At 40.7% G+C, this 17,138-nt stretch overlaps 1 protein-coding gene across 5 annotated transcripts in view; it reads left to right on the forward strand.

Annotated features, from left to right (window-relative positions):
- Positions 1 to 17,138, forward strand: part of SVOP (SV2 related protein) — a 93,367-nt gene that overhangs the window by 46,372 nt on the left and 29,857 nt on the right. For all 5 annotated transcript variants that reach the window (XR_008993843.1, XM_036903993.2, XM_036903992.2 and 2 more), the window contains one exon: positions 1,281 to 1,405. Coding sequence is in view for 4 of the 5 variants with exons in the window: in XM_036903993.2 (XP_036759888.1) it covers positions 1,281 to 1,405 (125 nt within the window). In the remaining variant the exon portion in view is untranslated. The remainder of the gene's footprint in view (positions 1 to 1,280; positions 1,406 to 17,138) is intronic.

Here is a 17,138-nt window from a genome sequence, read left to right on the forward strand (position 1 = left end):
CTGGTAGACTTCTGAATTTCCTCTCTGGTGCCTTTTAATTCATTTTAACCTTAAAGCTAAAATCAGTATGCTTCTCACTTGTCCCCTAAAGTGTCCCCAGTGGGGCAGGAGGGTGAACTCAACCCCAGAGATCTGAGATTGCTGCTAGGGAGAGAGACCTGAGCAGATCTCATGTTGTAATTCTGAAATTCACATAAAACTTGCATCGTGGTCCCTAATACATTTGGTGTTAGTTGTGATATAACAACTATGTTTTAAATTACATTCGCCCTTAATTTTTTCCCAATCTGTAAGGGTAACTAACAGCTCAGAAATACACAGCATGTCCTACAACATTGTGTCACTGCGTAGTTCTCAACCTTGTCAGTGTCCCCTTAACTTAAAAAAAGCTATAAGGTTTTTACTAATGTCTATCCAGAAATAATTTCAAATATAATATAGTCACATAATTTAAAACCGAAATCAGTTATAATGCCCTAATTATGATATGAGGGAGAAATGTTTGAAGGAGAGTAATTCATAAAATAAAATTTATTTTCAATATGCAAATGTTCATGCACAACTCTCTGTAGATAAGGAGAAGTAGTACATATTTGTTCCTGATTATAAATAAGCTTGTATTTAACTGAATCTTGTGGATTTGACATGATGAAATAAAGTTCAGCTCAGTCTACTCAGAGGTGTACATGGAAGCCCAGGGAACGCAGGTGAATACTGAGATGTTCCCTCAGTGACTCATACCATACATAGTGTTGCCATTGACAACAAGGTTTTCTGAAACGATGAATGATTTTGTAAAATTCCAGATAAAACAAAGGCACAGTCTTCCTTTGATTTACCCACAACTTACATTCTGAAAAAACTAAGTGTATATTTCAACTATGTCCCCCACCTCCCAAATCCTGTTTATAAGTAAAATAGAGTAAAGGTTGAGGTGCAGATAATCATAAGCAATTTTCAGCTGTATGGGGTTGAGTGGGACGTTTGATTTGAGCTGGTGCAGGACTAAGACAAGTCTTCATTGGGTCTCATGTGCTGTGGAACATCTAAAACTCTGAGTCATGTCTATTAAATGCCAACCATTGGGACAACCAAGAAAGCCCCACAGTTTTCCTACACATCCTGTAGGCATTGGCACCACCCACATAGAAAAGTCCTGGCATCCCCTTGGATCGTGGGTTACCTTTCAGCACGATCCTGTTGGTGATTTTAAACGTGCAGGGGCCATGTGACCTGGAGGTGCTGAAAAGCCTGTGTCTCGGTGTCTTCCTTCTCTGCAGGGGCTGAAGATCAGTGTGTTCTGGACTCTGTACTACGGCATCCTCAGTGCTTTTGCGCCCGTGTACAGCTGGATCCTGGTGCTCCGGGGCCTCGTGGGCTTTGGGATCGGAGGGGTGCCCCAGTCGTAAGTAAATACCCAGCTCTGACCATCCAGCCAGGCAGCCAGGCAGCTATGCTGATGGCTTAGGAGGGATGCAAAGATGGGCTTCTGGTTTCAAGGAGCTATGATGCAGCCAGAGAAGGGCATCATTGTTAGTATTATAATGATTAGGGACAACAAAGCAACAGGATAGCTGGAAGGTCATCAATGGGAAATACTAACAACAATCTAGCATTAATTGGACATTTCTCTCTGCCACACTGCAGCAGCCCCAGGAGGTATGGATTATCCAAGATGGCAATCCCCATTTCACAGTTGAGGAAACAGATTCCGTGGGTGAAGTCACATGCCCAGGTCACACAGCGCGGTGGAACTAAACCCGAGTTTGTCTGCCTACAGCAGCTGCGCTCTTCTGCCATGCATGCTCTCACCACCTTCTAACCTAAGCGCAAGGCAGGGGATGGGGCTAACTGTATGTGAGCTGCGTGCCTTTTGCTACTGTGCGTAAGGTACCGAGAGCCGTCAGTTATAGGAAGAAGTCACTCTCTCCTGGGAGACTGGGGAATCCTAAACAGAGATTAGCAAACAATGTCATGTGGGCCAACTCTGATCTGTTGACTGGTTTTATAAATAAAGTTTCATTGGAATATAGCCACACCCATTCACTTACATATCATCTGGGCCCATTTTCGTACTAAAGCAATAGAGCTGAGTAGTCTCAGCAGAGACTCTATGGCCTGCAAACCCTGAAATATTTACTATCTGACCCTGTATAGAAAAAGGGTGTAGACCCCATCCTGAAGGATAATAGCCAATATTTAGTGTTTACTAAGAGGCAGGTGCTGTTCTGAACAGTTTACCAGATTATCTAATTTAACCCCCAAATTTTCCCTATGAGGTAAATTCTATTATTCACCCCATTTTACAGACAAAGAGACTAGACTGAGGCACAGAGAGGGAAAGTGACTTGCCCCAGGTGTCACAGCTAGGAAGAGGCAGAGCGGGGATCTGAACCCAGGTGGGATCGCACATCAATGGGTCAAATACTTGAAAGCCCTCAGATCACTGTACTGGCTGGGGTCCTGTGGGCAGGAAGCACAAGCCAGTACCCGGGGTTCATGCCGGTTCCGGGCAAGATGAATCACTTCTCCTTGCAAAATGGAAGACGCCCAGCGTGAATGAGTTGCCACCAAATAACATGACGGTTCTGTCCTGCGGGCTCCGTTGTGGTCTCAGCAGCTGGCAGGCTGGCTTTTTGGCAGCAGAAATAGTGAGGCTGGGTTTGGTGGGTGAGGATCAGGGCTCTGTACCACTGCCGTCCTTGCCCTCGGAGAGTTCATAGTTCCGTGACTGGCTCCTGGAGCCTGCTGAGCGTCAGGATGGGGAGCCTGGGAGAAGTGGCTAAGAGGCTAATGCTAATGCTGAAGTCATGTGGCCAGACCCTGGACTCTGAAACTAGATCCCGCAGGCTCGGATCCTGACTCGACACATAATGCCTGTGTGTCCTTAGGCAAGTTGCTTAACCTTTCTACGCTTCCGTTTCTTTCGTTTCTAAAGTGCACACTATAACCTACCTGCCTCATGGGGTCACTTAGAATATTAAGTGACAGGACATGTGAAGTGCCCAGGACAATTAATGTGAGCATGTGTTTGGTCTGCTGAAGACTCTGGTGAGAAGCTCAGGTTGTCAGTGTGACAGATGATGGACTGGGTATGTAACTGTGGGAAGAATGAATGGGGAGAGGGAAGGTGTGACCACAAGGATTTAATACAGGAACCAATCCCCTGACTCTTTCTGCCACTTAGAAACTGGAAGAACAGTGAATGACTCCATTATCCTCAGCCCTCCCTCCCTTATTCATTATTGATCCTTCCAGGGCTCTGCAGACTAGGCATGAGACATATACTCCTGGGCCTGGGATGGCCTTAAAAACTACTGGAGCTTGAAGAAGAGGCCATTAGGCCAAACCCATAAATCTGGGCTGGCAGGGACTTGTGGCCAGCGAGCTCCACATCTGGCCCAACTCCAGAAATTCCTGCAGACACAGCCACTGGCCCATTCATGAGTCATTCACGGATGAGGGGACAGCTTTGCCCTTGTGTCTGGGGGGAAGGCACTCACAGGAATACACAGTAAATTCCTTTGCTGGGATGTTCGCATAGACAGGGAACTGACCTCCAAACCCCACTTTGATCTTCACCCCAAGGAGCGAAGAGAAAGAAACTGAATACCAAGAAGGCCCGCAGTGACTCAGAATGTCTGGGATGGTGTGATGAGAAGCACTCGTTTCTACTTCCTTTTCCCTCACATTTTCTGAAAATGACTTGAAAGGTGTAAGCAATAGAATAGATATTTAACAGAGCTGGACAGCAAGGAGTGGGTGCCCCGAGCAAACTAGTTCTGAGGAACCTGTGGAAGATTGTAAGTAGATGGGATTCCAGTGGCAGAATAACTAGAGAGAAAAACCACCTCCTGAAACTGCTAAGGGGCGTGATCTTCAGGGAGAGAGGACAAGACACTGCACCATAAAATAAAGGACACAGAGCTTCCAGGAAGGTCACTAAACATGTCTTGTGCAGTATTCTGAGTGACCCTATGAGGTATGTATGGGGTTTTTTATTTTTTATTTATTTATTTTGAGAGGGCATCTCTCATATTTATTGATCAAATGGTTGTTAACAACAATAAAATTCTGTATAGGGGACTCAGTGCACAATCATTAATCAACCCCAAGCCTAATTCTCAACAGTCTCCAATCTTCTGAAGCATAATGAACAAGTTCTTACATGGTGAACAAGTTCTTACATGGTGAACAGTGCAAGGGCAGTCATATCACAGAAACTTTTGGTTTTGATCACGCATCATGAACTATAAACAATCAAGTCAGATATGATTATTCGTTTGATTTTTATACTTGATTTATATGTGAATCCCACATTTCTCCCTTATTATTATTATTATTATTATTTTTTTTTTTAAATAAAATGCTGAAGTGGTAGGTAGATGCAAGATAAAGGTAGAAAACATAATTTAGTGCTGTAAGAGGGCAAATGTAGATGATCAGGTCTGTGCCTATAGACTAAGTATTAATCCAGGCTAGACAAGGGCAACAAAACATCCACAGATGCAGAAGATTTCTCGCAAAACAGCGGGGGTGAGGTTCTAAGCCTCACTTCTGTTGATCCCCAATTTCTCACCTGATGGCTCCCCTGCGACTGTGCCTGTCTTAGGTTGTTCCTCCCTTGAGGAATCTTACCCGTCTCTGGCTAACCAGTCATCTTCCGGGGCCATACAGGGAAATGTGAAGTTGGTAAGTGAGAGAGAAGCCTTATTGTTTGAAAAGGTTAGCTTTTTCCTTCTTTGCAGATTTATGCCCTGTGGCTTCTATGCCCAGCATTTGTCTTGAGGTATCTTTACCACTTGGAAGAATTATGATACTCGGTTATTTTCTATATGAGGCATGAATTCTACTAAAGGGTTGTAATTAGGAAGGAAGAAGAAAAGCTATAGAAGTAGCAGATGGAAGAAAACATGGGAAGGTTGATTATTTCTTTGACATATCTTCTTGTAGAGTAACATAAGCATGTATAGGTTTTAAACTACTAATTAAATTGCACACACACATTAACATAATAGGAATACAGCTACATAACAAAAGCAGATCTACAATTACCAGCCATATCCAGTGAAACCAAGAAAACCAGTTAGGTACCCTAGACATTTGTGAAAACTTATCAATGATATGATGGATATTGTCTAACTGAATTTGAATAGTTTGAGAAAAATCAGACAAATTAAAACAACACATTCCTGGGAACTGTTCACATCCCATATGTTCTTTTAACAGTAGATAGTCTATAGTCGCACGGTTTTGGAGCACTGCAACTTGCACTTCTCCTAATTCTTGGTTGAGTTCCAACAGTATAGGTCCAGTCAAATTTGTTGTTTTACTGTATGCACAGGCCAGCTTAGATATCTCCTTCCTCATTCCCATGGCAAGTCCAGGAACCGGTGGGATGAATGCAGCTACAACTGCAACAGCGCCAGGATCTTTGTTGAAGTTTTTTGATGATCATCTTCTGGAATGACTCTTCCAGAGGATGTTGATGTTGGAAGTTCTTCTTCATATTGTATCTTAATTCATTTTCTGGGTAGCCAAATTAGGCTTTGATCCTCTGTATAAACACAAACAAACCCTTTGCCCACACTTTGATATGACCTTTATACCATTGTGAAGAACCTATTGGAGACCACCACACAGGAACTGCTTTTTTTTTTTTTTTAAGAGAAAGGAATATTATCAGAAAAATGTACTTCCATAGCTGATCATCTGACACCCTTTAAAAGATCAAAATTAAGGATATGTAAAGCGTGCATTAATCATTGATTTGCAGTTAGTTTTATCCTATCAGGGAGTAATCCCCCTTTTCTTTCTCTTTTTTTTTTTGTTATCATTAATCTACAATTACATGAAGAATATTATGTTTACTAGGCTCTCCCTTATACCAAGTCCCCCCCACAAACCCCATTACAGTCACTGTCCATCAGCATGGTAAGATGCTACATAATCACTACTTGTCTTCTCTGTGTTGCACAGCCCTCCCCTTTCTCCCACCCCCCACATTATGCATGCTAATCATAATACCCCCTTTCTTCTTCCCCCCCCTTATCCCTCCCTACCCACCCATCTTCCCCAGTCCCTTTCCCTTTGGTACCTGTTAGTCCATTCTTGGGTTCTGTGATTCTGCGCTGTTTTGTTCCTTCAGTTTTTCCTTTGTTCTTATACTCCACAGATGAGTGAAATCATTTGGTATTTCTCTTTCTCCACTTGGCTTATTTCACTGAGCATAATACCCTCTAGCTCCATCCATGTTGTTGAAAATGGTAGGAATGTTTTCTTCTTGTGGCTGAATAATATTCCATTGTGTATATGTGCCACATCTTCTTTATCCATTCATCTACTGATGGACACTTAGGTTGCTTCCAGTTCTTGGCTATTGTAAATAGTGCTGCGATAAACATAGGGGTGCATCTGTCTTTTTCAAACTGGAGTACTGCATTCTTAGGGTAAATTCCTATGAGTGGAATTCCTGGGTCAAATGGTAGGTCTGTTTTGAGCATTTTGAGGAATCTCCATACTGCTTTCCACAATGGTTGAACTAATTTACATTCCCACCAGCAGTGTAGGAGGGTTCCCCTTTCTCCACATCCTCACCAACTTTTGTTGTTGTTTGTCTTTTGGATGGTGGTGATCCTTACTGGTGTGAGGTGATATCTCATTGTGGTTTTAATTTGCATTTCTCTGATGACTAGTGATGTGGAGCATCTTTTCATGTGTCTGTTGGCCATCTGAATTTCTTTTTTGGAGAACTGTCTGTTCAGTTCCTCTGCTCATTTTTTAATTGGATTACTTGTTTTTTGTTTGTTGAGGTGGGTGAGCTTTTTATATATTTTAGATGTCAAACCTTTATCGGATCTGTCATTTACAAATATATTCTCCCATACTGTAGGGTACCTTTTTGTTCTATTGATGGTGTCTTTTGCTGTACAGAAGCTTTTCAGCTTAATATAGTCCCACTTGTTCATTTTTGCTGTTGTTTTCCTTGCCCGGGGAGATATGTTCAAGAAGAGGTCACTCATGTTTATGTCTAAGAGATTTTTGCCTATGTTTTTTTCTAAGAGTTTTATGGTTTCATGACTTACATTCAGGTCTTTGATCCATTTCGAATTTACTTTTGTGTATGGGGTTAGACAATGGTCCAGTTTCATTCTCTTACATGTAGCTGTCCAGTTTTGCCAGCACCATCTGTTGAAGAAGCTGTCATTTCCCCATTGTATGTCCATGGCTCCTTTATCAAATATTAATTGACCAAGTATGTTTGGCTTAATGTCTGGTGTCTCTAATCTGTTCCACTGGTCTGTGGCTCTGTTCTTGTGCCCGTACCAAATTGTCTTGATTACTATGGCTTTTTAGTAGAGCTTGAAGTTGGGGAGTGAGATCCCCCCTACTTTATTCTTCTTTCTCAGGATTGCTTTGGCTATTCGGGGTCTTTGGTGTTTCCATATGAATTTTTGAACTATTTGTTCCAGTTCGTTGAAGAATGTTGCTGGTAATTTGATAGGGATTGCATCAAATCTGTATATTGCTTTGGGCAGGATGGCCATTTTGACAATATTAATTCTTCCTAGCCAAGAGCATGGGATGAGTTTCCATCTGTTAGTGTCCCCTTTAATTTCTTTTAAGAGTGTCTAGTAGTTTTCAGGGTATAGGTCTTTCACTTCTTTGGTTAGGTTTATTCCTAGGTATTTTATTCTTTTTGATGCCATTGTGAATGGAATTGTTTTCCTGATTTCTCTTTCTATTGGTTCCTTGTTAGTGTATAGGAAAGCCACAGATTTCTGTGTGTTAATTTTGTATCCTGCAACTTTGCTGTATTCTGATATCAGTTCTAGTAGTTTTGGGGTGGAGTCTTTAGGGTTTTTTATGTACAATATCATGTCATCTGCAAATAGTGACAGTTTAACTCCTTCTTTACCAATCTGGATTCGTTGTATTTCTTTGTTTTGTCTAATTGCCGTGGCTAGGACCTCCAGTACTATGTTAAATAACAGTGGGGAAAGTGTCTTATTCCCAATCTCAGAGTAAAAGCTTTCAGCTTCTTGCTGCTCAGTATGATGTTGGCTGTGGGTTTATCATATATGGCCTTTATTATGTTGAGGTACTTGCCCTCTATACCCATTTTGCTGAGAGTTTTTATCATGAATGGATGTTGAATTTTGTCAAATGCTTTTTCAGCATCTATGGAGATGATCATGTGGTTTTTGCCCTTTTTGTTGATGTGGTGGATGATGTTGATGGACTTTCGAATGTTGTACCATCCTTGCATCCCTGGGATGAATCCCACTTGGTCATGGTGTATGATCCTTTTGATATATTTTTGAATTCGGTTTGCTAATATTTTATTGAGTATTTTTGCATCTACATTCATCAGGGATATTGGTCTGTAATTTTCTTTTTTGGTGGGGTCTTTGCCTGGTTTTGGTATTAGGGTGATGTTGGTTGGCTTCATAGAATGAGTTTGGGAGTATTTCCTCCTCTTCTATTTTTTGGAAAACTTTAAGGAGGATGGGTATTATGTCTTCTCTGTATGTCTGATAAAATTCCGAGGTAAATCTGTCTGGCCTGGGGGTTTTGTTCTTGGGTAGTTTTTTGATTACCGTTTTAATTTCTTTGCTCGTAATTGATTTGTTTAACTTTTGTGTTTCTTCCTTGGTCATTCTTGGAAGGTTGTATTTTTCTAGGAAGTTGTCCATTTCTTCTAGGTTTTCCAGCTTGTTAGCATATAGGTTTTCATAGTAGTCTTTAATAATTCTTTGTATTTCTGTGGAGTCTGTCGTGATTTTTCCATTCTCATTTCTGATTCTGTTGATGGGTGTTGATTCTCTTTTTCTCTTAATAAGTTTGGCTAGAGGCTTATCTATTTTGTTTATTTTCTCAAAGAACCAGCTCTTGATTTCATTGATTTTTTTCTATTGTTTTATTCTTCTCAATTTTGTTTATTTCTTCTCTGATCTTTATTATGTCCCTCCTTCTGCTGACTTTAGGCCTCATTTGTTCATCTTTTTCCAGTTTCAATAATTGTGATGTTAGACTATTCATTTGGGATTGTTCTTCCTTCTTTAAGTGTGCCTGGATCGCTATACACTTTCCTCTTAAGACTGCTTTTGCTGCGTCCCACAGAAGTTGGGGCTTTGTGTTGGTGTTGTCATTTGTTTCCATATATTCCTTGATCTCTATTTTAATTTGTTCGTTGATCCACTGATTATTTAGGAGCATGTTGTTAAGCCTCCATGTGTTTGTGAGCCTTTTTGTTTTCTTTGTAGAATTTATTTCTAATTTTATACCTTTGTGGTCTGAAAAATTGGTTGGTAGAATTTCAATCTTTTGGAATTTACTGAGGCTCTTTTTGTGAGCTAGTATGTGGTCTATTCTGGAGAATGTTCCATGTGCACTTGAGAAGAATGTATATCCTGTTGCTTTTGGATGTAGAGTTCTGTAGATGTCTGTTAGGTCCATCTGTTCTAGTGTGTTGTTCAGTGCCTCCGTGTCCTTACTTATTTTCTGCCCAGTGGATCTATCCTTTGGGGTGAGTGGTGTGTTGAAGTCTCCTAAAATGAATGCATTGCATTCTATTTCCCCCTTTAGTTCTGTCAGTATTTGTTTCACATATGCTGGTGCTCCTGTGTTGGGTGCATATATATTTAGAATGTTTATATCATCTTGTTGGACTGAGCCCTTTATCATTATGTAATGTCCTTCTTTATCTCTTGTTACTTTCTTTGTTTTGAAGTCTATTTTGTCTGATACTAGTACTGTAACCCCTGCTTTCTTCTCTCTGTTGTTTGCCTGAAATATGTTTTTCCATCCCTTGACTTTTAGTCTGTGCATGTCTTTGGGTTTGAGGTGAGTTTCTTGTAAGCAGCATATAGATGGGTCTTGCTTTTTTATCCATTCTATTACTCTGTGTCTTTTGACTGGTGCATTCAGTCCATTTACATTTAGGGTGACTATTGAAAGATATCTACTTATTGCCATTGCAGGCTTTAGATTCGTGGTTACCAAAGGTTCATGGTTAGCTTCTTTAGTATCTTACTGCCTAACTTAGCTCGCTTATTGAGCTGTTATATACACTGTCTGGAGATTCTTTTCTTCTCTCCCTTCTTATTCCTCCTCCTCCATTCTTTATATGTTGGTTGTTTTATTCTGTGCTCTTTCGTGTTTCCTTTAACTGCTTTTAGTGGGTAGGTGATTTTATTTTTTGCTTTTAGTTAGTATTTGGTTGGTCTGCTTTCTTTGCTATGATTTTATTTTCTCTGGTGACATCTGTTTAGTCTTAGGAGTGCTCCCATCTAGAACAGTCCCTCTAAAATACCCTGTAGAGGTAGGTGGTTTGTGGGAGGCAAATTCCCTCAACTTTTGCTTGTCTGGGAATTGTTTAATCCCTCCTTCATATTTAAATGATAATCGTGCTGGATACAGTATCCTTGGTTCAAGGCCCTTCTGTTTCACTGCATTAAATATATCATGCCATTCTCTTCTGGCCTGTAAGGTTTCTGTTGAGAAATCTGACGTTAGCCTGATGGGTTTTCCTTAATAGGTGATCTTTTTCTCTCTAGCTGCCTTTAAAACTCTTTCCTTGTCCTTGATCTTTGCCATTTTAATTATTATGTGTCTTGGTGTTGTCCTCCTTGGATCCTTTCTGTTGGGGGTTCTGTGTATTTCCATGGTCTGTTCAATTATATCCTCCCCCAGTTTGGGGAAGTTTTCAGCAATTATTTGTTCAAAGACACTTTCTATCCCTTTTTCTCTCTCTTCTTTTTTTGGTACCCCTATAATATGGGAGGTATGTATGTTTTTATCCACATTTTAGAGATGAAGAAACTGAGGTGTAGAAAGGTTTAGTGACCCTTCAAATGTTTTCTCTTACTTCATGTCTAAGGGTCCTCAGCTTGCCTACCTGTTCCCCACTCCCACACCCCATGTCACACTTCCTCATGCAGCTGTTCATCTATTTAATATACTCCAGCCCTTCTCTTTATTGAGTGATTACTACATCCCAGGCACTGGATCATGTGCTTTCTACACATGGCCATTTAAAAACTCATAAAACCTTAAGACATAGGTATTATTATCTCCATTTTTGCAGATAAGAAACCTGGGGCTTTAAAGAAGTAACATACCCAAGATCACCCAGCTAATAAATGGCAGATCTCTGATTTAAACATCGCTTGACCCTCCAAAGGTATTCTCTTAACTACTCCACTCGATAGCCATTTTGTCCATGAGGACAGCAAATAAAAACCGCAAACAAAATTATGGAAGAAGTATTTAGCCACCCAAGAGAGCCCCTGGCTTCCCAGAATTTTCACCCCAGCCATTTACATAAAAATAATCACATCTTAATTATGAAGTGTTCTTATCTAGTTATAAAAATGGCCCCCTTATGTTCATTATTTGGAAATATTTAGTTGAAGATATTTTTATGTAATTAAATGTCACTAAGAGTTACCATTCGTTTAGGCTTTGTACCACCTCACAAAACCAAATGAATAAAACTTTGCTGTATACTTTTTAAAAGCTCAATAGCCAGAAATATTTAGAAGGTACTCTGAATGTTTAATATAAATACAAATTACATTACTTTTTTAATTAAAATAATTTAAAAATGTTTTTCAGTTTTATTGAAATATAATTGACATATAGCGCTGTAGACATTTAAGGTATACAGCATAATGACTTAAGCATCTTGCAAAATGATTACCTCAGTAAGTTTAGTCAACATCCAGCATCTCATCACAAGTTACATTATTAATAAGAAGTGCATTCCCTCTGCCCTGATCTGTGCTTTTCTAGGTCCCTCTTTCTCTCCCTCTCCTTCTTCTTTCCCCCAAAATAGTTGTTCACATTGGTTCTTGGTAATTGCAACAATGATAATAACATTAATGGTGATGCTGATAATAATAATGTCAAATGAGTGCTTACCAAGTGCTTGGCACTATGCTAAGTGCTCTCTGCATGCTGCCTCATTTTGCCCATCGACAATCCTATTATCCCCATTTTACAGATGAGAAAACTGAGGCTCAAAGCTTGCAAGTGACTTGCTTATGGTCAGATGGTAATTAAATGGAGTGTAGAGTTATCTTTTGCTTTGTGACAAACCACCCAACAGTTCTGGCTTAAAACAACAATGACTTATTTAACTCAGTTTTGCAGTTTGGCAATTTGGTTGTTTTGGTCAGAGTGGGGCTTACTTATATGTCTTCAGTCAACTGTGAATTGGTTGGGGGCTGGCTAGGCATGGCCGCAGCCAACTCATCTATGCGCCACAAGCCTTTCAGCCTCCAGCTGGCTAGCCCAGGCATCTAGTTGCATGGCGCCTGGGCAGGGGTCCAAGAGAGCAAGCAGGAGCCATAAAGCCTCTTGAGGCCGAAGGCTAGAACTGGCACAATATCACTTCTGCAACATTCTGTTGATCAAAAGCAAGCACAAGGCCCAAATCAAGGGATGGGAAAATAGACTCTGAATTCAGTGAGCTACAAAGTCACAGTGCATGGGAGCATAGATACTGTCTTGCCAATGGGTTTCAGCCCCGGGCAAGTTCGCTATGGGTTCAGTGTGACCAAAGAAATCGACAGCAAAACGTTCTTGGGGTGAAAGGGTTACACCCAACTTTATTTCCAGGTGGCAGGTCAGTCACTAAAATCCTGTTCACTCAGAGCAAGTCTGCATGCAGCAAGCCCGTCTCTGCCTCTGGCCTCTCTGCCTACACGGCCGTCCTCTGGGCCTCTGTCCTCGGCACTGCCAGCACCCCAGCCTCTGCTCTCCTGCAGCCTTGCAGCCCTGCCACCTTGTTGTGCCCAGAGCACTGGGTGGAGCTCTTTTTATAGAGTCAACAGCCATGTATTGCCCACAGGTGTGCAGTGAGCTAGTCAACCACGGCCAGGTGAGAATCCTGGCCACAGGAACTCTCATTTTATCCACAGATACAAAGAGGGAAAATAGGGGGGCAACTTTTGCAAACCATCCACTGCACGCAGACTAGGTTCAAATCCAGGTCTGTCTAGCGCCAGAGCTTTTACATTTGAACAAATACTGTGAAAGGGTTCTGAGCTTGTATAGTCAGAAGGTCCTGGTAAGTCTTGAATGCCTACTGAGTTCCTGGTACTGATTTGAAGGTAATACTGGGAATGCAAAACTGGTGGTTCTGAGCAGGTTCTATTGCCTTTAATTAAGACAGCAAAAAGGAATCACTTTTAGGATGCTGAGTAATTACATTTTCTGTCCATGGAGGAGTACAAAGACAGTAATTCAAGCAAAAGAGTTACACATAACTTTATTTTTATCATAAAAGCAATGAATACATTTTTGTTTTAGAAAATTTAGAAAATGCAAATAAGCACCAAAAAGTAATCATCATCTTTTATTGCATGTAACGCCTACCAAAATGTACAAGATACAGATCGCTGGACAGCTACATGTAGGAGAATGAAACTGGACCATTGTCTAACCCCATATACAAAAGTAAACTCAAAATGGATCAAAGACCTGAATGTAAGCCATAAAACCATTAAACTCTTGGAAGAAAACATAGGCGAAAACCTCTTAGACATAAACATGAGTGACCTCTTCTTGAACATATCTCCCCGGGCAAGGAAAACAACAGCAAAAATGAGTAAGTGGGACTATATTAAGCTGAAAAGCTTCTGTACAGCAAAAGACACCATCAATAGAACAAGAAGGATCCCTACAGTATGGGAGAATATATTTGAAAATGACACATCCGATAAAGGCTTGACGTCCAGAATATATAAGGAGCTCTCACGCCTCAACAAACAAAAAACAAATAACCCAATTAAAAAATGGGCAGAGGAACTGAACAGACAGTTCTCCAAAAAAGAAATACAGATGGCCAACAGACACATGAAAAGATGCTCCACATCGCTAATTATCAGAGAAATGCAAATTAAAACTACAATGAGGTATCACCTCACACCAGTAAGGATGGCTGCCATCCAAAAGACAAACAACAACAAATGTTGGCGAGGCTGTGGAGAAAGGGGAACCCTCCTACACTGCTGGTGGGAATGTAAGTTAGTTCAACCATTGTGGAAAGCAGTATGGAGGTACATCAAAATGCTCAAAACAGACTTACCATTTGACCCAGGAATTCCACTCCTAGGAATTTACCCTAAGAATGCAGCAATCAAGTTTGAGAAAGACAGATGCACCCCTATGTTTATTGCAGCACTATTTACAATAGCCAAGAATTGGAAGCAACCTAAATGTCCATCAATAGATGAATGGATAAAGAAGATGTGGTACATATACACAATGGAATACTACTCAGCTATAAGAAAAGGGCAAATCCAATCATTTGCAGCAACATGGATGGAGCTGGAGGGTATTATGCTCAGTGAAACAAGCCAAGCGGAGAAAGAGAAATACCAAATGATTTCACTTATCTGTGGAATATAAGAACAAAGGAAAAACTGAAGGAACAAAACAGCAGCAGAATCACAGAACTCAAGAATGGACTAACAGGTACCAAAGGGAAAGGGACTGGGGAGGATGGGTGGGTAGGGAGGGATAAGGGGGGGAGAAATAGGGGGGTATTAAGATTAACATGCATGGGGGGGTAGGAGAAAAGGGAGGGCTGTACAACACAGAGAAGGCAAGTAGTGATTCTACAACATTTTGCTATGCTGATGGACAGTGACTGTAAAGGGGTTTATAGGGGGGACCTGGTATAGGGGAGAGCCTAGTAAACATAATATTCGTCATGTAAGTGTAGATTAGTGATAGCAAAAAAAAAAAAAAAAAAAAAAGGGCAGTTCCTGTGTGGTAACCTCCAACAAGTTCTACACAAGGGTATAAAGGGCATATAAAAGTGTAGGCAAAGGGTCTGTTTGTGTTTACACAGAGGATCAAAGCCTAATTGGGCTACCCCGAAAATGAACTAAGATACGATATGAAAAAGAACTTCCAACATCTGCACTCTCTGGAAGACTCATGCCAGAAGATGATCATCGAAAAACCCCAACAAAGATCCACGCACTGCTACAGCTGTAGATGCACTCATCCCACCAGTTCCTGGACTTGCCATGGGAATGAGGAAGGAGATATCTAAGCTGGCCTGTGCATACAGTAAAACAACAAAATTGGACTGGATCTATACTGTTGGAACTCAACCAAGAATTTGGAGAAGTGCAAATTGTAGCGCTCCAAAGTCTTACAACTACAAACTATTTATTGTTAAAAGAACATATGGCATGTGAACAGTCCCCAGGAATGGGTTGTTTTAATTTGTCTGATTTCTCTCAGACTGTTCAAGTTCATTTGGACAATATCCACCATATCATAGATAAGTTTTCACAAATGCCTAAGGTGCCTAACTGGTTTTCTTGGTTTCACTGCAGATGGCTGGTAATTACAGATATGCTTTGGTTATGTAACTATACTCCTATTATGTTAATGTGTGTGTGCAATTTAAGTAGTAGCTTAAAACCTATACATGCTGAAGTTACTCTACAAGAAGATATATCAAAGAAATAATCAATCTTCCCATGTTTTCTTCCGCCTGCTACTTCTATAGCTTTTCTTCTTCCTTCCTAATTACAACCCTTAAATAGAACTCATGCCTCATATCAAATTTACCGAGTATCATAATTCTTCCAAGTGGTAAAGATACCTCAAGACAAATGCTGGGCATAGAAGCCACAGGGCATAAATATGCAAAGAAGTAAAAAGCTAACTTTTTCAAACAATAAGGCTTCTCTCTCACTTACCAACTTCACATTTCCCTGTATGGCCCCGGAAGATGACTGGTTAGCCAGAGACGGGTAAGATTCCTCAAGGGAGGAACAACCTAAGACAGGCACAGTCGCAGGGGGGCCATCAGGTGAGAAATTGGGGATCAACAGAGGTGAGGCTTAGAACCTCACCCCCCCGTTCTGAGAGAAATCTTCTGCATACGTGGATGTTTTATTGCCCTGGTCTAGCTTGGATTAACACATAGTCTACAGGCACACACCTGATCATCTACATGTGCTCTCTTACAACACTAAACTATGTTTTCTACCTTTATCTTGTATCTACCTACCACTTCAGCATTTTATTAAAAATAATAATAATAAAGAGAGAAATGTGGTATCCACATATAAATCAAGTATAAAAATCAAATGAGTATTCATATTTGAACTGACTGTTTAGAGTTCATAATGCATGAGCAAAACCGAAAGTTTCTGTGATGACTGCCCTTGTACTGTTCACTATGTAACTTATTCATTATGTAAGAATTTGTTCTACATGTAAAAACTTGTTTGTTATGCCTCAGAAGATTGGAGACTGACAAAAATTAGGCTTGGGGTGGAATAATGATTGTGCATTGAGCATTGACTCCCCTATACAGAATTTTATTGTCGTTAACAACCATTTGATCAATAAATATGAGAGATGCCCTCACAAAAAAAAAAAAAAAAAAAAGGGACAGACTTCCAATGGTAAAATAAATTAGTAACCGGGATGTAATGTATAGCATAAGGAATATAGTCAAGATATTGTAACAGCTTGGTAGGGTGATAGCTGGAACCTAGAATTATGTATATAAATGTTCTACCACTGTGTTGTACACTTGAAACTCATGTAATGTAATAGTGTGTGTCAACTATCCTTCAATAAAAAATAATTATTATAAAAAAAAAAAAAAAAAAGATACAGATCGGCACCAGGGCAGATCCATTATTGTTTCCAGTAGAGGGTGCTGTGTACTTCCTCAGAAACACCACTGTGGATCAAGGGAAGATTCCTATGGTCAGGATTCTCACCTGGCCCTGGTTGGCTAGCTCACTACACAAGTGTGGGCAATACGTTGCTATTAACTCTATATAAACATCTCTGCCCAGTACTCTGGACGACACAGTGGCGTGGCCACACAGCTGCATGGCTGCAGGAGAGCAGAGACTGGAGAGCTGGCAGCGCCAAAGACAGAGACTCAGACAGCTGCAGGGGTAGAGAGGCCCAGAGGCAGAGACTGGCTTGCTGCATGCAGACTCGCTCTGAGTGGACGGGATTCTAGTGCTTGACCTATTGCCGGGAGAAAAAGCCGGGTAAAAAAGCCGGGTAATAACCCCTTTCACCATAAGAACGCTCCATTCCTCAGTCTCACTAAATCCATAGTGAACTTGCCCGGGGCTGAA

The sequence above is a fragment of the Manis pentadactyla genome, chromosome 14, assembly GCF_030020395.1.
Source record: "Manis pentadactyla isolate mManPen7 chromosome 14, mManPen7.hap1, whole genome shotgun sequence".
Taxonomy (NCBI): domain Eukaryota; kingdom Metazoa; phylum Chordata; class Mammalia; order Pholidota; family Manidae; genus Manis; species Manis pentadactyla.